The following is a 22023-nucleotide window of genomic DNA, read 5'->3' as shown; positions in this document are numbered from 1 at the left end:
ATACCTGAGCCACAGGGTAAAGGAGGAGGGTTAAATGATTCATAAGTTGAGGTGGGTTAGGACTGTGTAGTCTTGCATTTTAATTATGTATTTGATACTTTTTCATGGGTCTAGGGGGCAGTCCAAAGCTGACAGTCACTATTTTAGACATCAAAAACAGCTGTCTGATCCTTACAGTACATGCTGTGTCCTTATCACAGTAAAAAAAAAAGCCTTCATTAGTTTCCATTGAGTGGAGAGGCCTGGGTAGATTGGTGAAAGAAAGAACGGTACTATTTAGGAAAAAGGGAAGGTTGCCTACAAAAAGAGCTGAAACGTGAGAATGATGCTAAGACAGAATAAGTGACGGAGAGAGAAAGTCTTTAATGCCACTCCATTATGTCGGCAGGAGGGGTGAGAGGGGTCGGATGACAGATAGGGAAGACAAAGAGTTGAGATTGATGAGAATGAATGTAACAAGGGGAATGAAACTGAGCAAAAATTAGACTGATGGTAACCAGCGGGGAACAGAAAGAGAAAATGAAAGTAATGCTTGAATTTCCACTGGGATTAATAAAGTTCTATCTTATCTCCTCATGATTTTGCATATAATTACCCAAGAAATTGATATAATTGTCTTCTAAAATATGTAAAATGGATCATCTTTCTTACTGATGTTGATAAAAGTATCATTAGAAAAGAAGCACCATTTAACCTCAGATTTGGAGAGTTTGCAAACAGTCATGCAGATTAAAGTGAGCCCATCACAGAGTCCACACAGTGTCAGGATTACTGTAGTCATGAGGAAACATTCAATAATTGGTAAGCAGTTACAATCGGAAATAAACCTTCCAGATATTGCGTGTGTGCGTGTCTGTGCCTGTGTGGCGACAACAAATGGATTATGAGTAAATGTGTGAGACCGATGGAAAGAGATAGAGGCTGGATTTAACTCTGTTGAGCAGTGATAGTTCTTGTGCAATTCTTGTTTTTTGCCAATTGTAGCCCATTTGTTGGTGCGGCAGACGATCCATTAGTCACTGATGAACACAGTGCCAGAGCATTTCTGTTTGTAAGGAGCAATGCAGTGTACCCCTTTACTACCTCAAACACAATATATACATATATGCTGTTGCGTTCACAACAAACAACATAATTTGGCCTTTTTCAGGTTTAAAAATAGAAATACTTCATCTGATGTGTTGTGAATAGGCCTTACAACTTATACACCTTCAGCACCTGGACTGCAGAGCCCGACTGTTTTATTTATCATTCCTGTCCCACACTGATGTATGTTGGGTTGGAAATACCTTCATCTTCTGGCTGCATAATGGCAACAATTTCTGCTACTTCAGGCTGCTTGCTCTGTTGATTTCGGATGAAATTGCACTCAGTTTTTCTCAGTGTAAATAATTAACTAGTTTTAGCCTATCAATAATCTCAACAATCTCCCTATTGGACAAAAGTGAAGCCATTATACCCCCCACAACGGGCAGTGAAATAATTCACATTCAGAGCCAGATTCTGTATAGCAAGGATCTGATGGAGCTACTACATCTACCAAGTAAAACACACATTTAAGTTACCAATAAAACATTAAGTATCCCTCAGGTCAGTCCACAACAGAACAGATTCTTGCGCGTTTAAATTAGACACTCACTGTTATGTTAAGTCTAATAACTGTTGTTAGTGTTTGTTACGGTTTCTATCATCATTCCTCCTCTACTTTGTTAAGCTGGTGCACAAAGCACAGCAGCACCAGAATTTGATAAAAAGAGCTGTCAATCATGGCATTTTACCCCACTTTATTGCCTCAAACAACTTATTGCACTTCTTAGAAAAAAATTATACCTGGACATAAATCAACATGATATAAACCATGTTAGAGAAAAAATAATTTTAATGTGGTTTTCAATTTTGTAGTTTGACCCATGTCACGTATGTTAACATCAAGGAGGCGGGAGCTCCAAAAGCTTTGGCTTCACTGACATACCACTCATATGTTTTACAGTCTCAGATTAAACCATTGCTTTGTTAATTTTTTTGATGCTGCTTTCTTGTTTGCTGTCCAAATTTACAAGAAAAACCATTGCACTGTCTATGTATAGAAGGTCAACAGAGAAAAGAAAACACATTGATGATAAATCAATGGATGGGTAAGAGGTAAAGTAATAACAAGTAATAAATAATAGATGTGGATTGATCCATGGCTCTGAAGTAAATGTGACAAAGATAATATAACAGACATCTAAATCCCCTTAAAACTAACAATGAAGTACAGATGTATTCAGTATGACCACAAAGCAAAAGTTAATGACAAATCCCCACATTTAATTGACAAAATGCTGCTATTTTTCTCCATTAAATGTTTCTTCTTTAATACTTTCTGATATAAGAGGGCTTATTAAAATAAAGTTGTAGATGTAGAAAGTATCAGTGTGAACACTGATAGTGCAACAGAGTGAACTGTGAGCGACAACTGAAAAGAATGTTTTTTTTCTTTCTCAGAGAATCATCTGTAATTCAAATCTTGATGAATCCGTCTAGATCTGGTGATTCTGAAATGGATAATGTGTACAAGTATTATTAATGAGAGTTAGCAGAGGCTTTGTCCTGCAAAGAAAAGCTGTAAAATGTGATGCAGAGGAGGCTTGATTAGTAATCAGTAGGATTGGTCTTGAAGCGTAAAGCTTCTCCTGCATCAGCGCAGCTACTCCACAGATTCCCTTTGTTTCAATCAGTGTGAGCGCATGTGAGGTTCGTTTTTACATAACTTCAATGGTAATTTTCCTTTATGATTAGGCTATCTGGACCCTTTCTGCCATTTTCAGGATATTTCTTTGTATCTTTCTATTTGGTTTTCTGACTCTTAACATTCCACAGTTCCCCACCTATAGACGAAGTTGACCAACCGTGATGGCAACTCCGTTCAACAGCTGCAGATTTCAATGCAAGCTGAACATTTCCATACTTTTTAAAGCTACTTTCTACATATCTTTACCTTTTACAAGTATGTAAAGGAGGAAGAACCTGTGGAGTTCTCAGCTGCTCTAACAGTCCTGACAAATTTTAACTTTGAGAAAAATGGTGAGGGCACTACACACACACCGTATGAGAGTTGACACTTTATATACATAAACTGGCCGTGCAGAGGACTAAGATATTCTTCAGAGTAGGAGTGAGACAAGGATATAATGATTATAAGTCATTTCTGTCCTCTCTGAGTGATCTGTAGGTGTTTTTTGATTGTCCAAAAACCATCTACTATCTTACTCTTTGATATAAGAGCTGCATGTTATCATTACAGAGGAGTTGCCTTAGCAAAAATCTAAAAACATGCTAAACTAATATCTATAGAAATGTATCTCACAATGTAACTAGTCTGTGATAATTAAATGCAGCAGGTAGCTTGTAGAATAATGTTATATTACAAAGCATTTCATAACATTATTATGCGACGGATGGTTGAGTTCTTCTTTATTTCTCCATTATGTAATCAGGATGTTGTTGTAAAATATGTCTTATATGTAAAATATAAATAATGTTAAAGTCGCCTGATTAAGGTATCTTCATTAGCAGCTGTTGAATGTTTTTATACCAACTATGACTTATGATGTCGCAGTAAGCAGGCTGCAAAAGACCCTTAGGTGCCACCACAGTAATGGCGGCCACCGCGAGATGGCAGCGCCCACAAACCGGCCATAGAAATCTGTGCATACCTGCTACTACTAAGGGCTTCATGAACACATACAAAAAGCAAACACAAGTGGAAATTCTTCTCAGAAGTTTTGCCAATTGGCCAGAGTACCTCTTACAATCTCAGGGAAAGAAGCCTACCAGTGTGCTTCTGTAACATAACTCATTACTTATGCATTGGCGTATGTGTACGTGTATAAATTTAGACATACTGTTTTCATGTTTAAAAAAAAAAAGTGTATTAACATTTGCCGTAAGGACTGCAGGGGAAGAAGAGAAGAGTGGAGGAAATCAAGATGGTGCGAGGAAAGGAAATGTGCTTCGAGAAATGGAAAATCCTGTCACCATGTGGTGTCAATCTTTGAGGCTAAATGTAACACCTGGCTGCAGAGAAGAGAGGCACTTTCCCTCAGAGAAAACACAAAGTACAGAAATACACTCACTAAGGCATATGGTCTCTCTGGAAAGAGGAAATACAGGCATAAAGAAGTGGCTGGTTGAAGACACTGAACAGTCAAACACAGCATTTCAGTCTGCCATGCGAGGGACTAATTATACAGTATAAAGAGAAAGACAGGGAGAGGAAATGAGTGAGGGATAAGAAATGCTATGTTCTGGTCTTTAATTATCAATCAATCAATCAATTTTTATTTGTATAGCGTCAACTCATAACAAGTGTTATCTCGAGACACTTTACAAAAAGCAGGTAAAATACCTTACTCTTTGTCTTTTAACATTACAAAAGAGCAGGTAAAAAGACCTTACTCATTGTTATGTTACAAAAAGCAGGTTAAAGACCTTATTTATTGCTATATTACAAAGACCCGGCCTATCCATCATGAGCACTTTAGCAAAGCAGCAAATGTTAGGTTGTTCTGGCAACTCGATCTCGAGGAGCCTAAAGCCGTTTTCACATATGCACTCTGGATAATATCTAGATATTTACAGGAGGACTTCTCCGGAGATTCTCCCGAACTAGCCGTTCGCATATGCTCCTCACAGCGGGGGAATTTCCCTGTCAGAGGGGAATATGTCCGGGTAATATTGGAGTAAAAAAATTGGCTGTTGTGTTCACACATACAGCTCCTCCTGGAAATCTCCGGAGTTTTTCAGGAGATTTCCATATGTGTGAAAAGGGGAAGGGGAAGAAAAGAGAGCTTGAGAGCTCCCAGGAAAGTAGGTGGTTAGTGACTGAGATTTACAGATAGATACATGCAGTAATATGATGTACTGTATATGCACAGAGAGAGAGAGAGAGAGGATCTCAAGGTGGCAGTTCCCCCGGTAGTCTAAGCCTATAGCAGCATAACTAGGAGCTGGTCTACACCAGCACCAGCCCTAACTATAAGTTAAGTTAAGTTTTAAGTCTATTCTTAAAACTACAGACTATGTCTGCCTCCCGGACCCCGGCTGGAAGACGATTCCAGAGGAGAGGAACCTGATAACTGAAGGCTTTACCTCCCATAGTACATTTAGAGACTGTAGGTACCACTAGTAGGCCGGCATTCTGGGACCGTAATGTTCTCGAAGGGTAGTACGGCACTAGTAGCTCCTTAAGGTAAGATGGTGCCTGGCCATTTAGAGCTTTGTAAGTGAGAAGAAGGATCTTGAATTCTATTCTAGATTTTATAGGGAGCCAGTGCAGAGAAGCCAACACAGGAGTAATGTGGTCCCTTTTCCTAGTTCCAGTCAGTACACAAGCTGCAGCGTTCTGGACTAGTTGAAGAGTCTTTAGAGACTTACCAGAGCACCAATTATGCCAACCTTGCAAATATAACTCAAGCAAACAATCTGCAAGGAACTAAACATCTCTTTTCATTCAAAATACGCTGATTCCTTTTGATAAGACAGCTGACATATTTGTCCAGAACTCATTCCTGGGGAAAGGGACTGTTAAATCAATATCTGACCAACCAAGCTCCTTCTCAGATGGATGATATGCAAAGCAGCCTCCTCCAGGTTCAAACTGCTGACTTGACCTGTATCTCTCATTCTGAAGAGTCCTGGCAATGAATCAATGCCAACTTCAGCTATTGCTTTTCTGACATCTCAATGGAAAAAGAGCAACTGCAGAATCTCCTTACAGGGATAAAAAAATTATCCCATTTAACTTGCGATTAGAAGAGGTTTTGCCTTAAAGCACCGGCAGCTGCTCCACTAACAATGAAAAGAAGACAGTTTTGTGAGGCCCTAAAAATGTTTGTGTGAGCTTTTGAACTAAAATAAAATCCATTTCAGTGCAACGATATCAGTTCTGAACCAGAAAATAGACTCATGTGCCCAGAAAATCACACAGGGTACAGCCAGCGTCTCGTTTTTCTTTCTCTTCTGATTGATTCTCTACGGTGCTGCTCATCCGTCTGATGCTCAAAGAAGGAACAAACGCTCTCTCTCTGTCTCTAACTATGTTTTTTTATTGGTGTTGAATGAAGACTCAGTGGTATGATCTCAACTTTCCTTGGGATTGTAGCAGCAGTATGTAAGGGTGGAGTTCTTTTGGTGTCTCACTTTTGAAATGTAGTGATAATCCATCAAAGCTGCTCGTCTCTGAATCTGATCCGTGTGGTGATACTGATATGATGTTATGGCAGCTTTTCTACAGAAACTAAAGAACACACAAGAAACTAAACTTGTCATTTATGTGCATGCACAATAAAGAGTTATTCATTATTCAATCAAGGCCCAGTCAATACATGAATTGTCTTCAGACATAGGTAAACTTGAAATCACTTGTAGTCCAGTTGTGAAAGAAAATGTCATTGTCCCCGACTGAACATCAAGAGTGATGTTTACTGATGGCCACAGACTGAAGGTCCCTTCTGTGATTCTTCAGTTTTGGTGAGTTCAAAGGGGTAGTGTGAAGAGAATGTGTTTGGAGGGAGAGGAACAGACCTCACTCTTTTCACTGTTTTGTTCCTAAGTTGCATCCACTTCATCAAAGTTATAATATTATCCAAATGGCCAGTAAGAATGTTGAAAACCCTCATTGTTGTGATTAAATATTAGCTTATTAATGAACTGCTTAAAGACTTAGATTGAGACCCTGTTGCTATGGTTATAACTAATATTACAGGCTGGTCTGTAGCTATTGTGCTTTAATCTTAAAGATTATAATTATAAAGAAACCTCTTTATAGGTGTCCTTTCTCTGTAATTAATTGACCGCTCAACCAATAAGAATCATGCATTTACCCAGGTAATTTAAAGTGATTGAACTACTGGTAATAAGTGGTATAAGTTGCGGGTGGAAAATGGTTGAAAAGTGAATAAATTCATGCACGGTGATGTTAGAGTCCAGGGATTTTTTGTCATCTCATTGCCTCTTCAATTTTGTATCAGTGTTCAGCTGTCATACAGGAAGACATCCATCACCAACGAGTAATGAATTCAGCCATGAGGCATTTTGAGTTTGACTGAATTTTTCAGCTGTAAAATGTGATATAATGAGTCTAGACAAAGTCTCCGGTCCTTTCTTTAGGGTATATGCAAAATGCTGGAATTAAATAATTCGATATAAGTGGTTGAGAAGAGAAAGGGTGATGTATTAGGGGGATATGCATTAAAAAGTTCATTGAAACATTGTAAAATAATTATAATACATGCAACATGTCTGAAAGTGAAACGTTTCAGTATTGTTCGATTCCTTCAATCAGATGATGTAAGTCAAAAAGGGAGAATTACTTGATTCCAATTTTATCATAATGATTATTCTTGTGTGTTCTTATAATGTAAAATTGTTAGATCTCCAAACTAAGAAGCAATATTACCAGAAATGATTGATAGACATTGTTGTATGTTTTAAGCAAATTCAGCTAAAACACTGCACATTTGGTAAAAGCAGAGAATAAAAGTAAAGAAAGCTGATCCAAAGTCAAGGATACCTCTGACATTAAGCAAAGAAGAATAGCTTTAACGACACAAGAAAAAAAATACCCAAAGGAGAAAAGGAAGAACATTTAATTCGAAAGGGAAATACAGAAGAAGACTGTAAAGACTGATAAAGAGACAGAAAGGCAGAAAGAAGGTAAAGAGAGAGGCATGGTGGAAGAGAGGCACCAACAGCCGAGTTCAGGTGGGGAAAAAAAAAAAAAACGAACAGAGAGTGTGATGGATAGAAGAGGTTTATTTGCTGTTGTTGTGCCAACATCATTTATCTCCGGTGAACAGCCTCCCACTGCGAAGAGGCTGTATGACAGAAATCAATCAGAGGGCAATCGTCCATACTCTTTCACTGATGCAACAACCCATCGATACACACATTAGGGGAGAAAATGTAAGAGAGAGAGAGGGAGAGAGAGAGAGAGAGAGAGAGAAGCACATGGGAGAGGAAGCAAGAAAGGGGGAAAGTGCAGACGACATCTTAAAAAGGTATACAGAGAATAAATAAAAATAAAGACAAGCAGGATAGAGGAGAGAAAAGAGGGGAAGTCTTACACACAAACTAACTACTGTGCATCTGCTCATTTAACAATCAGCCTTTGCTGTTTTCAATGACATCCAAATCCAGCAACTGTTTCCTTCTTTTTTAACACAACAAACATACTTATTTATTTTGTGTAGAATTATCCAACCTAGAGAGGAAAGTATGAGAGTCTCCATGTGTAATATCTTTGGAACATTTCTAGAAAATGAATGGAGCTCGGTAAAGAAGCTGAAATGATTAATGAAACTGTAGATGGATGACAGATACAGATAGAAAATTAGATTTGTATAGGATGTGTGTTTCTGTGTGTTCCTTAATTCCTCTTTTCATCGTGAGTTCAGTGTGAGTCAGTCGCCTCTTTTTTACTGGCCAGAGCTAACACAAGTTTCGGAGGTCCCTGCTGAGATCAATACATCAGAGCCTCAAGCACCTGTCAGGAAGCTGTGTTTGTGTGTGTGTATGCCCTTTAATACCATGTGACAGTCATTAGACTTCAGTCAGACCTCCTGCCCTCCTCCCCTGAAAGAGAAACAATACAAGTCCACATGAATCGACCGCTGCACATACAGTATAACACAGAAAAGGCACAAACACACGCACAAGCAGGCACATGCACGCATATAAATAGTGTGTGTGCCGAGTGACGCTGGCCAGAGGCATGGCCGACAGTCTGACACCTCTGATGACATGAATGGGAACCACACCTGACATCAGCCTCCCTTTCGCAGCCCAGCGGCATACAGATAATAGATCCAAGGCCAATGTCACACTGAGGGATGACCAAATGCCTGTGTACACGCACACACACACACACACACACACACACACACGCATGCACACACACACACACACACACACACACACACACACACACACTTCAGACACACACATGTCACACTTCAACATGCATGCTATATGTGGAAGAAAATAAGCTGCAGTGAAGCACACAAACTGACCTACATCAGGCTCTTATTTAAAGGTGCAGCATCTCACACGTTGTGTACACATGGAATACACACACACACACACACACACACACACTAACAAACACACGCACACACACGTGCGCACACCCACACGCACACGCATGTGCACATACACACACAACATGCACTCAGGCCTGAAGGTAAGTATGACCTAACTCTCAAATGAGAGCACAAGGGGCCACAATCTGTATACCAGACCTGCACATGTAAAAGACATTACACACATACGATATTTACCCAGAAACACCCACATGCACCCACTTTCATGGGGTGCATGTGTGCATTCCTTGAGTCATTGATTTTTTTTAATCTATGTTTGTTGGTGTTAAAGTACAGTTGTTCCAATACAGATTCTAATGTTGTATTACACATATTGCCAAGCCAGCAATCCCAAACAATAACCTTTTAGCCACAAACATTGTTTCAGGTCAAATCGAATCACAATGTATTGTTTTTTCTTCTGAGTAAAAGGAGAATACATCTCCCAGTTAATATCTAATCAACTTAACAGTGTCCCTGGTCCTGATTGCGTGTAACAACAGTAAAAGGTAGAAGAAGAAGGCAAAAACAGTTGAGAAAATTGTTTGTCCAATGTAGTTATTTATCACTTGTATCAATCAACAACAGTGTAGCGTTCATAGAAAGTGTGTTTGCCAAGACTAGCAAAATGTCTTCCAACTGTGTTTTCCAATAACTATTTCCTTTTAACCTACTGGTATCAGAGGTACACTTTAGAACCAACAAATACCATCTTAACGAATTGGTATCAATAAGGAAAATGTGTCATCAGAACAGAACGTTATATAAGTAACATAATTCAATAGCTGAATTTAAATTAGGGCAGTCTCACATAAAAAAAAGAAAAAAGTATTGCGATATCTGTTTTCAGATACTGCATTGATTTTCCTGCCACTCACATTGATACATTCAAAGGATAAAAAATGTCCTTTTATTTCCCTTAGATTCCTGTGATCACAATGACCTCCCCCCCTGTAGATGTCGCTGCTCAGCCAATAAGCACTGTTTGCAAACAGCTGTTCTATATTTGCACGCTGTGTCTGTACACTGCCCTCTGTCAGACCTGCACCTACACAGCTACAACACACAGACTGACCGTTCAATTCAAAGGTCGGCAAATACCGATGTTTGTGAGGCGCATTTGGCTCGATCTGCGTGACCAGTGTTTGCTGTGAGCTCCACACACTGCACAATCACTGACACAGTCCTCGAAGTGTCTCGATATGTATGGTATTGTGACCCATGTTTCATGATACGTATGGTGAGGTCGTTGCCAATGCAATGAAAAACATATTTATTCATTATCGAAGGCATCATAGGTCTGCTAAACAAAAATGCCCTGTTTCCCCATCTGGACTTAATTACACACAATCTTTCCTAGAAGGTGCTTCAAAGTGTTATGGGTAGATATTTCTGAAGGAGTTAAGGGATTAAGTGTCTTTCTCAAGAAGACTCAAGGCAAGCACTTCCGCATTTTCTTGCCTAATTTTGTTGTGACAGTTAAGGTGTGAAACAAGTGCCTTCCAACCCTTAACCTACTTTATAGGCTGTTGTTTTGCTTCATAAATTCACGAGATTAATTGGACTCCACTTCAACTTTAACACTCTATTTAGTTGCAAGTTTGAAAGGTTGATGGCTTGTTGCTATTAACCCTTACATCGTGGTTATATTTGTAAGAGCCAGGGTAGGCAGAGTGAGTTTTTCACAGGTCCTAACTGTAGAGACTTGTATGAAAACGGTTACTCCATTTTAAAGCTCCTGTTGATTCATCAAACAAATAACTAAGTTGATGATGAGTTTTTTCAAAACTTAAAGCACTTAAAAGTTAAAGGTGACATGAGAAATGAATAATTTTGAGCATGCAGTTAAAATACAGACATTAATACTCCAGCACATCTACTCCTCACCACCCTTTGATTTATTCAACCCCTTTCCAAACATAGCTGACATGCATGTGGGCGTGATTGACGGTAAGTGGGGACGCCCTCTCTCCAAGACAGCATCTGACTGGTCTGAACAATACATTTCAAGTTTTTTTTTTTTTTTTTTTTTGGGTGCTTCCACTATTCATGAAAGTCACCTATACCTATCATAGAGAGAAGTATGAAAGTAAGAAAGTATTGGTTAATAGACAACTAACCTACTCATCTATGACCAGACACAATAATTGTACTATAAAATGAAATATGGAAAATGAAATGAAAAATGTAAACTGAATTTTATGGAGAATTTAGTTAAGTAAGATCAGTGACAACTGAGTATGTGATACGAAAATTTATTTCTAAGGCATGTTCCAGGGGATTTGAAATGGCCTCAGGTGCAGAAGAAAAAGCAAACTTCAATTTAAATGGCCATCTACAGTGAGGGATGCAGGTGTCCTTTGGACTACATCCTTTACAGGATGCATCGTTCCTCCCCTGTATAATTAGAATCAAACAGTTTGTGTGGCAGCTCTAGCCTTTGGACTCTCTAACTCTGACCTTTAATTTTGGCACCTCCATCAGTGTAAATTTGAAAGCTCTGGAGCGCACTGCCAAAATACATCATTCATGTAGCAAAATGGATTTGGGTTCTGTCACGGACTTCAAGTATGAGAAAAAAGTTTTGACCCTTAATTGGAAATGTGACCAGCTGGGCAAAAGATTTCATTTTTTAATCGATTAAAATAAATGAGTGTATGTAACACGTTGGACAATGGGGCCCTTGCACTGGACAATGATAAATTCATGAACAGTGTCAGTACTTTTTAAATGACTAATAAATACAAAAGTAGAAAAGGTCCAGTATATCCAAATGTGAAAATAAACCCCAGGTTTAAAAAATACCTGAATCACCCTCAAAGTAAGTCAAGTGACTAAGCTGGCAGGAGCAATAAAGACAGAAATACAGACATGTGTTTAAACAGAATACAAACTACATGAAATAAAAAGCCTGAATGAACATAACACAAACACTGTATTAACTTCTCACTTAGTTAGGAAGACAATTTAAACCATGGAGTTTAAATACCAATGAGAAAATGTGACTCAACACATTTACACTTCTTCACTTCAATTAGCAGAGGAAATTAGTATTATGCCTCCATGTGCTACAACACATCAACACTGCGCACTGATGTATCCTTTTGGGAACATAATTACAGTGTATCTGTGTAGTGAGACACCAATGTCTAATTCCACAAATCTCAGTGATCAGTGCTTGGATTTTACTGTCCATGTAAGAAGTGCCCTCAATTGAAATATTTGCCCACCAATGTGTCATGAAGTTAAAGGTTTGACAGGGAATCCATCTGGTCAAATTATAAATCAGATCCCTTCCTGGTTCTTTAGTGTTACTGAGGCTATTCACAATACCTGTAAATTAAAGCAGCAAGTCACTGTCAAGACTTATACTGCAAAAGAGCTATGATATGGAGGTGCATTACATTACCAAAATCCAAAGTTTAATCAAAGTGTCACATTAACAGTACAGATAACATCCAGTACACACACATACATTACACACACACACTCACACCTGACAAGACCGTTTAAGACATTCGTTACAGCAGCTCTAGCTGTCTCATCGTGTTAATTTTATTTGGACAGGCAGATTGGCCACTGGCAGATTAAACAATTCACCAGAGTCTGGGGCCATTTTTCAACACACCAATTAGGACTCTGCCTCTCATCAATCAGACAGCTACTATTCACCCAGTGACATAAATTAACTCATGTGTACTTAAAACTTACATTGGGTTACTTTCTTTAACCTGAAAGTGTGTATCAAATATGCCTTTTTAATCTTTCCCTAATACATTTCTAATTATCTTTATGTGTGCCATAAGATTATACTATTATGATGATAGCGTAGTATTTGCCTTTGAGTGAGGCCTAGAGCTGATATAAATGTTGTTGCGTTACATTTCTGTCACTGCTTTTGATGGGTCATGTTGATTTCACGTGCAGTGGGGCTGCGTGTTTGTATACACAGTTTTATAGTCAGAGTCAGGGTTAAAGCTGTGCAAGAAATATGACCTCTTTTTATGCACGGATAAATGCAGTTACGATATGTGATCGCTGTTTATGAGTGGGACTCAAAAGAAGATTGGCCGCATGAATTGATTTCTGTTCTCCTTGCTCAACATAAACATGCTGCTGAGGACATGCTGAGGGTATTTATTTTAAGCAGTGGTATTAATAGGATCGTTTGAAGTGACATGCTACATGTGAAAAAATGAAAGTGCCATTTCATATATATATTTTTAATCTTATCGTATTTAATGCAATAGCCTGTGTGCAAGTGTTTTGTGTGTAATGTTAAATGTTAAGGGTGGGGCTTAAATCAGAACAAGAGAGGTGGGTGTTTTTGCATTTGCGTGTTGGACTCCAGGGGTTTGATCTCGGAACAGAGAGGAGTCCATCAGGAACAGATATCCATTTAATAATTCAGGAGGTTAGCATGAAAAATAAATGACTGCTTCCTGTGGTGAGAGGTGTGGTGCTGTGCTGGTTCCTCTGAGTCTGTCAGCCTTAGTGCATGTGCTCACACAGAGGTTTGTCTGGCCCATTGATTCCTTTGATATGGTTCAGACCACAACATCTGGGTAGCTACATTCACACTAAAATACTGAAAAATAGTGAGTGTGAGCTCTGGGATTGGTGTCTACTGTCTCAATTGTTTAGAGCAGGTCTCTTCTCTTGCCTTTCAGAGAATTTAAATGTAATAATTATTGAGGAATTCCAAATGTTTTGGAGGGTGACAAGAACTAGTCTGAAAGGTTCACAGAAATGAAAAAGCTGCACAGAAACGAGATGTAAAGTGATATTACATTGTGTATAGTTACATTGTTTAGACTTTTCTGTGTTTCATCTCACTGTTTTTCTCAGCGTTTATCGTACCGGTATCAGCTGGTTGCTGCGTATAACAACAATCAGAAACTTAGCGTTAGTAACGTTTCATCCTATATTCATCAGTAGTTGTGAACTTAGACAAACATACTCCATTAAAGAGCGCTGTGTTCAGTCCAAAAACTGAAGATAAAGTCCCTGAACACACGCTCCACATTTGTCTTGTCTGAATAGTCCTCTTGAAATTGACTGACTCTAGTTTGCTACTATTTTCTTTGAAAATATGAAAAATGAAAAATTAGGGACCCTTTCATTTGTACTGCACAAGGTCTTCTTTCATTGTACATGAAGACCATTGCCATGACATGTGACTAATTTACAGCTGGTATAATAAGATCATGTTAATACTTCAAAACATTTTTTAAGCTCTTCCATTTGTTTTATATGACAGCATGGACCTGCAAGGCTGGTTTTCTGAACAATACCAACTTGTCACTCCATCAGCCAGCTCCATTTCCTGATTAGCCTGGAAACAAGCCAGTTGTCACTGACGCCATAACGCTTTAAGTTGATTTGCCATTTGGCAATAAGCTGACTATTCATCGTTGACTGCCTTCATTGCATTGTATTTTTCCTTTCTCCTGCTGTCTGACTCATTTGTTACTCTTTTTCTGTTACTGTTATTTTCTCTTTATGAAGACAAGCCCTGAAAGAAGGGAAAGGTGGAATAACTGACTTCTGAATAGACTTTTAATATGAGCTCCCTCTCTGTTTTTCGTTACTCCAGGTGGTCCATCACGTTGGTCATCCCCTCCTTGTGACTGCTGCTGCAAGAACCACAAGGGCGACGGTGAGGGCGAGAGTGGCACCTCTTTCAATGACCTCTCTACTTCGAGCTCCGAGAGCCAATCGGAAGCCAGCTCTCCCCAGGGAACAGTCATCTGCGGCCCAGTCAGCCGCCAGTCGCATCCCCGCGCCAACGTCCAAACCTTGGACAGGCCCCCGAAAAAAGGCCCCGTCACCATGATCCAACAGTCAGAGCAGAGGAGGAAGAGTGACTTGCTGCGCACTCTCACTGCAAGCTCCCGGGACACCAGCACCTGCAAGAAAAGGCCTGCGAAAGAGAAGCTAACCGTGGAGGAGGAGCTGGAAAAGTGCATTCAAGACTTCCGCAAGATCAAGATCCCAGAGAGGTTTCCTGAGAGGAAATACAACTGGCAGGCTGACCTGCTGCGAAAGTACCGCCTCTGAATCAGGAAACAGGGCAAGGGGAATGGACACAAGAGGCCAAGGATCAGTTTACATGTTTTTGATCACGACTTTTGCAACAAAAGGGAGCTAACACCAAACTTATTTGCATCCAGTTTCTTTGGGAAACTTCCTCTTTGTGCAAGTGCGTTGGAAGTAAACACATGAGCTAATAAAACAGACTGTTCCTTTATTGACTTATGTAGTATGTATGTGTGTGTAGTTTAGACCTACTGTATGTATTGTAAGTATGTGCTGTACCTTGCTGGATGCTCGGAGCTTTGAATAATTCATCCCTGAGGACCAATCAAAGTTGGCAAAAGACATCCTCTATGAACCCATCAACCAACCGAAGGCTTGCTATTGGCTACACTGACGGGTTACTGGACTGTGCACAATGTCATCCGTCATCATTTTACTGGAAAACCACAAAGACATACACTGATTAAGTACATGAATGTGTGTGTTAACGTATGTGTGTTTGCACTCAGGTGGCCTAGAGGTCATCGATAAATCTGCATCAGGATCCATTAATAATTCATGCTGTCCCGACAGTGCTCTCACTATAAATACACCCCTAGCTCTTTGCTGCCAGGATGGCGTAAAAACTGCTAGGTCGATTACTTTTGGGGGACTTCTTACGTGGGAGGAGGTACAATTTCATCAGCGCTACAGTTTATTTTCTTCTTGTAGTATCACGTGTATTGCAAACGTACTCCATATGGATACAACTGCCCCTGCATTGCACTGATTTAAGCTGAGTTGGCAAGATGCAGAGCAACACCCAGGTTAATGTGTGAAGGATAAGTGAAAGAGTGAATTTTTTTTAATTTTATTGTAAAACCATAGGGACTTGCAAAGGGTCAATTAAGAAAAGTGCTGATTTACCACACTCACACCAAAACCAGCAGAACACCCATTCATTAACACATGATTCACAAAGCAGTTAGTCATGTGGCCATTTTAACCAAGCTAATACAGGCTAACCCAGTCAATGCAGATGGATGCGTTCGACTCTCGACTGTTGACATGGTAATCAATAGTTATTGATGATAGGGTCCACTGACAGAGTTGATCGATGTGGCTCTTGTTTACAGATATTAATGAAGCCCATGGGTTAATGACAGAGTCAAGTTGTTCATGTATTGTGTGAAAATGAGATAATATTAATGCATTCATTAAGTGCTCCTCACTCTGTCAGATTGTTCTGATGTGCTTAAAAAAATCAGCAGATATTTATTTTAAAAGATGATTTAACTTAAACAGTAGGGTGGAATTTTTTTGTTTTTTTGAAGCTCTTGTTGAGTGACTTTGACACTTTGCCAGGATGCAGATTCAGTTATTAACAAGTGTAAATTTCACAAGCACACAGTCAATCGGTGGTGTTGTAAACATAAACCTTCCTTTTTGTTTAGTTGTGATGGTAGACTTGAAAGATGAGTAAAGCTCTTAAACACTATCAGATAACATTTATAATTAGTTTTAACAGGCAGTGATATTGTCATCACAATTTCTGGTTTAGGGGAGGCGTTTAAAAATGAAGAATTATATGAAAGGATTGAGCATATTGTAAGGAGGATTGAGCAGCTGTGACAACACATCTGTGAGGGGGCAAATTAAAGCAAATGCTCTCCAATCAAAGCACAAGGATGCTTTCACGCCCTCTTTTTGTTCTAAATGGAGACTCATTTATTCAGACTTAAAGCTTCTATTAAAGAAATAAGCTTTAGGTTATCACAGCATCAGGTACAAATCAGGAAAAATCTGAAAAAGATGATTAACAGCTGTGATAAGAGAATCTGTGTCAGTAGGCTCAAATATCGCTGAATTGGTTTATAGCTTAAAGTTAATAATGATTATAAATAAATATGAGAATAAAAAGGGAGAAGACAATGGAAAGTTCACAGAAAACCTAGACTGAAATTTCTCGTCAGCTATCTGTACTTGCAGTCTTTTAAAGGGCAGGGGAGTGGGCTTTATAAACAATCATTTAAAAAGCACAACGTTGACTCAATAGCACACAAAAACAAGAATAAAATATGCAGAAGTATATTCAAAGATCATTTTATCTGGAAATATCCCTCATGTTAATATAAAAAGACAATTTAAATATGTTCTAAGATAGTTATTTTTCTACTTAGAGGCCCTTTAATGAATCATTTCCTTTATGTCGCCCAAGAAATGTGTTCCCTGAGAGAAGTGGTTCATAGTGAGAAATAAGAAAATTCTAATTATATTCAGTTATGTCAGCTGTGGCTTATTCAAGGAAGCAGTAAAATGGTTGCAATAGGTGCTAGGTACAAACCAACCGTTTTGCTTATGTCAATACAATGAATATGACTTATTTTTCTACACTGCTGGAATATTACATTTTCATTTTAAAGCCATTTATCTTATCAGTTGTAGTTGAGATATGTTAATCCAGACTACACATCGTATGTAAATAAACACCATAAATCATAGCTAACCAGAATAACGTATTATACTCTGTATATAACATGCAAATCCATGAGGTGTGGCTGCTCTCTGTTCTTAGTGATGCAGTAGACTGACGCTAATGTAATACAGCCAATCTTGTTTTGTTTCTTTCATGTAGTGTTGGGACATCAGGCATGAGGGATAATACAAAACACATCTATAACATATGACATATGTACACTATTGCAAATGATCAGCGTGTTGCTTTTTTTTCAAGACAACAGTGTCACAAACAGCCGCTCAAGCACATTTGATGCTGTACTGCCATCAATACATCTGAAGGATTACGTTCAGGCCTTAGAGACAACCAAACAACAAAAGGAAAAGTTTATTGCCCCCAAAGTACAAACTGTTCCACACAAACACAGTGACACTTTTGTTCCTTTACAGTGCAGACAGAGAGTGTTTGGATGGTGATATGTTTTTTTTTTTTTTTGTTCTTCAGGCTGTGCTCTCCAGAACATTGGATTTGTAATGAAACTCCGACTTTGTGGCCAATGTGCTGACTTACAGCGTCTTACACTGTTTAAGGGTGTTTACATCCACACTGGGGGAAAAGTGCAGGATTCAAAGACATTTTCCCTCAATTATAAAAAAAAATGAAGAGAGACAGTATGAACTGACAGGCAAGACTATAGAGACGTCTTAAAAATGAATTTAATGCAATCTATTAGCAAACAAATATTAAATGAAGAATCTTTATTTTGCAATTGTTGGTTTCCCAACCAGTTATCTTGCAGGCATACAGTCGCCCTTCAAGATAAAGCTGCTATTATGGACTAAAAATTCACAGCCTGTTTCAGATTAAATGACATATGCCGGAGTTAAAGCCAACAAACACCAACACTGACTGCAATATATCCAAATGTATATCCATCCCACTGGATTTTTCTGGCCTGAACCCAAAGAAAATGCTTCTTTCTTTGGATAACAGGAGGAAATAGCTCCCTTTCAGCATAAGAGCATAGAAAAGTTTGGTCTCATATTACCCATAATCAAAGTGTTTCAAGTTGCTGGTACAATAATGGTCTTTCAACTATCAAAGTAAAGTAAACAGTTGATTCTTGAATTATGGTAAAGGTGAAAGAGAAGTTTTGCGTAGCTTTTTGTGTTTTCTTCAACATCTGCAGTCGTTAGTCGTGTGCTGTTTATATTCAGCCCAATTTAAGGGAAAAAGAAGTATAAATGAAGGATCGTGTTTGCTTGACTCTGCCTGCAATTTCAAAAAATGTGTTGGGTTTGTTTTCTAAGACATGGTTGAACTTAGAGATTTATCAGTCAGAAAAATATCTGGTGGAATTTTAAACAAAGATAAGTCAGAAAAAAAAAATGTGCCGTTGAACATACACAGAGGGAAAATTAATACCAAGACACCCGGTGGCCTTCTAGAGTAGACTACAGCTGTTTTTGCACAATGTATAAAGTTAATAAAGAAACACAAAACAAGAAAGTATTTGAAAAAAATATATATGTTAATAATCACCTTACATGCACAACTCTTGAGCGTGAATGATTGTATGTCAAGTTGACCAGTTTTCACCTTTAGAGCACTTGAGACAATATTCAGTTCTTTGTGTCTGAAAAGAACAGCAGATGAAGTACATTTTATTGATAATGCTTTTTTGTCAATTGTGATGTATGAAAAAAAGAGAGATTGTGAAATAATGTTGAGTTCATTGGTTTATATCATTTCGGAGTGCCGGACTGTGATTTTCTTTCCTGCAGATATAGTCACGCCCTGCAAGTGAAGCCTGTTCAAATGACTGTTTGCAGGCCTGTTTTTTTTCTCCCCCCCCCCCCGACAAGCCTGCGATCAACAAAGGAAATCACGTTATTCTGACACCACAGTGGTAGATCAGGCACATGCTGTTCAAAAACAAAGGGCGTCTGTTTTGATTGTTGTTGTTCTGACACTAAAAAGTAAAAAAGAAAAAATGGTTCAGAAACATTGTGAGCATGTTGGTATAAGAAACCTATAACAGATTTTTAACTTAGTCTGTTCTTGTGGAAAAGATTATGTCAAAAATGATATTTAACAGAAAAATGAAAAGCTGCAAAAAAAAAAAAAGAAGAAAAAAAAAGAAAAAAGATAAGCACAAATGTGTTGATAGTGTCTGCTGTTCCCTCACAGGTGTATAACATTATCAAATAAAAAGTCAACTCTGCAGAGTGACCGAGCTCCTGCAAAACAGAACGACTCTCACCGGGGACATTAAAGTTTATGGAAATATTTGTTTCACTATGAATTAGTCACAACATAATAACTGCTATTTTGATAAATAATAAAGTATTAAAAGATGTCTTAAAGTTTTTTGATCTCGAAATTGAATACACATTTACTTCTAGATACTAAATGAATATTATTCATGAACAGTCAAAACCTCCATGGTGAGAGCTGCCCTGTATTGCAGGTGTTATTTTGTCTGCCTTTAGAGACAATACGATTCATCTGAAAGTCTTTAGATACAAAGCATATGGTCATTTTGAAATTGTATGACAACAACCAATAAACAAGACATTCTGTATAGTGACTAAGACTTTTTTTCCTTTCTCAGTTCTCATCAGCTTTTGTTGTGGATGTAAAAAAAAAACAACGTCCGTGGTCAACACATTACCAGAAAGATTACATTACCTTACAAATGTGATACTGCATGTTTAATCCTTCACAAGTCTGTTTCAGACTGCAGTTCAGCTACAGCGCCAAAAAACAAGCTCTGCTGTCATTATGCCTTCAGACATTCATATAGATCCGGTGTAATATTGGTGTTCCAGTCTGTGGCTGAGGAAGCCAGTCCAGTCGTCTGTGGCCATATTCAGGCTGCTGTTTCAAGGCATGATATTTATGTCATACATTTCATCCTCAATATGGAGGTGTTATGGGGTGAAGAAGGGATCCCCACTCTGTACCATTTTTGGGGAAGCCAAAACTTCCTAATGTTTAAAAAACACTAATGACTCAGGCTAAGGCATACAGAAAGACTACACAGACCAGGTAAGGTTTTCAACACAAGCTGCCACAGTAAATAAGCTCTAGTGTTAAATGTACTTCAAGGAATTGAGCTGAAAAATAAGGCAGACTTCCAGGAGTATATGCTTGGCCTATGGGGTACACTTGCATTAGAATTGTCCCCTTACCAAACATCATTAGTCAATATCATAGACTGTATAATAAACAGATGGAAAATGGAACAGCGCCTCAAAAGTGAAAAAAAAAACAAACATTTGGAGCTCCCCCTACTGACTGGCTCCAGTATTGGTTATAAAGCCTGTCTCCTACAGATCATCTAATTCAGAGTGGGGATCGCTTCTTTTCCCCATTACATCTCTGCAACATTCATGTTAACAGATGGGATATAGGTCAAACTAGAAAATTAAAATACTGTAGGCCTATGTCATTATACTTTTTCTTAAACATGGTTAGTGTCATTATAGTCAGTTCTTACCGTGCTGAAACGTGACAGCTCTGTTGACAACCGCAGGCAAAATGTCTGGACACGCCCCTGCTAACCAGACACCATACAATAATACAGAGTAAGAATCATGCTGTGATATTTCTTCTTAGTGAATAATATGGCCATAAACACTTTAAAAGAATCCAGTTTCAGTGTTAAAATGGGTCCTCTACCAATTCCATGTCCTCTGACAAGACTTCAAGCAATAAATCATCTTTTTAAGCAATGGCATATGGAGAGAAACATGCTATTTCTGTCAGACTGGCTGTTCCCCTGACAATACAGTTAATTATACTGATTTCAAAGTCACAATCAGTAAGAGAAAGTCTCATTGTGAGGGAAGAATGCATGTCCCATGTCCCCTTTCTGTGGCTGCCAGCTCTCTATGGAAGGAAAGAAGAGGGAGAGGATGCACGACAAGCTTAAAATAGCATCAGTGGGATCAGCTATCTTCTTAAGATCAGGTGATGGAGGCCACATGTGGCTCTCAGAGCTGGCCAAGTGATGAAGGGACTGATAAGAAATGGGTGGATGAGGGGTGTGGATGGAAGTGTTAAAGGGAGGTGATGAAGAGTTTGAAAAAAAGGGATAGGTGGGGTTAGGAATAGGATGGAGGGTGCAGTAAAGGGGAGGCAAATACATCTGTCTGCAGCAGAAGGAGGGAGTGGTTTAGGGCTCTAAAGCAGGCTTGGTAGATGGAAGAAATAAAGACTGAAGGGAGGAAGGGAATATGAATGGATAAAAAGATAAGTCACAGAAATGTGGATAAAATAAGGCACTTTGTAGGCGGAGATGGAGCATAAACCAAACAAGAAGCAGATGCAGAGACAGGTGGAGGAGGGAAGGAGACAAGTAAGGAGCAACAGAGCAATGACAAGGGGAGAAAGGTCCGGAAAAGGAAATAAAAGATTAAG

The 22023-nt window shown here is 38.8% G+C and overlaps 1 protein-coding gene across 1 annotated transcript in view; it reads left to right on the top strand.

Annotated features, from left to right (window-relative positions):
- kctd16b (potassium channel tetramerization domain containing 16b) overlaps window positions 1–20188 on the top strand; it is an 83818-nt gene extending 63630 nt beyond the window's left edge. The window contains exon 2 of the mRNA XM_020649433.2: window positions 14719–20188. Within this exon, the coding sequence (XP_020505089.2) occupies window positions 14719–15182 (464 nt within the window). The 3' untranslated portion in view covers window positions 15183–20188. The remainder of the gene's footprint in view (window positions 1–14718) is intronic.
- The last annotated feature ends 1835 nt before the right edge of the window (window positions 20189–22023 follow it).

Source organism: Labrus bergylta, chromosome 14, assembly GCF_963930695.1.
Source record: "Labrus bergylta chromosome 14, fLabBer1.1, whole genome shotgun sequence".
Taxonomy (NCBI): Eukaryota; Metazoa; Chordata; class Actinopteri; order Labriformes; family Labridae; genus Labrus; species Labrus bergylta.
Note: the sequence above shows the minus strand (reverse complement) of the source record. Positions and strands in the feature narration are given on the sequence as shown.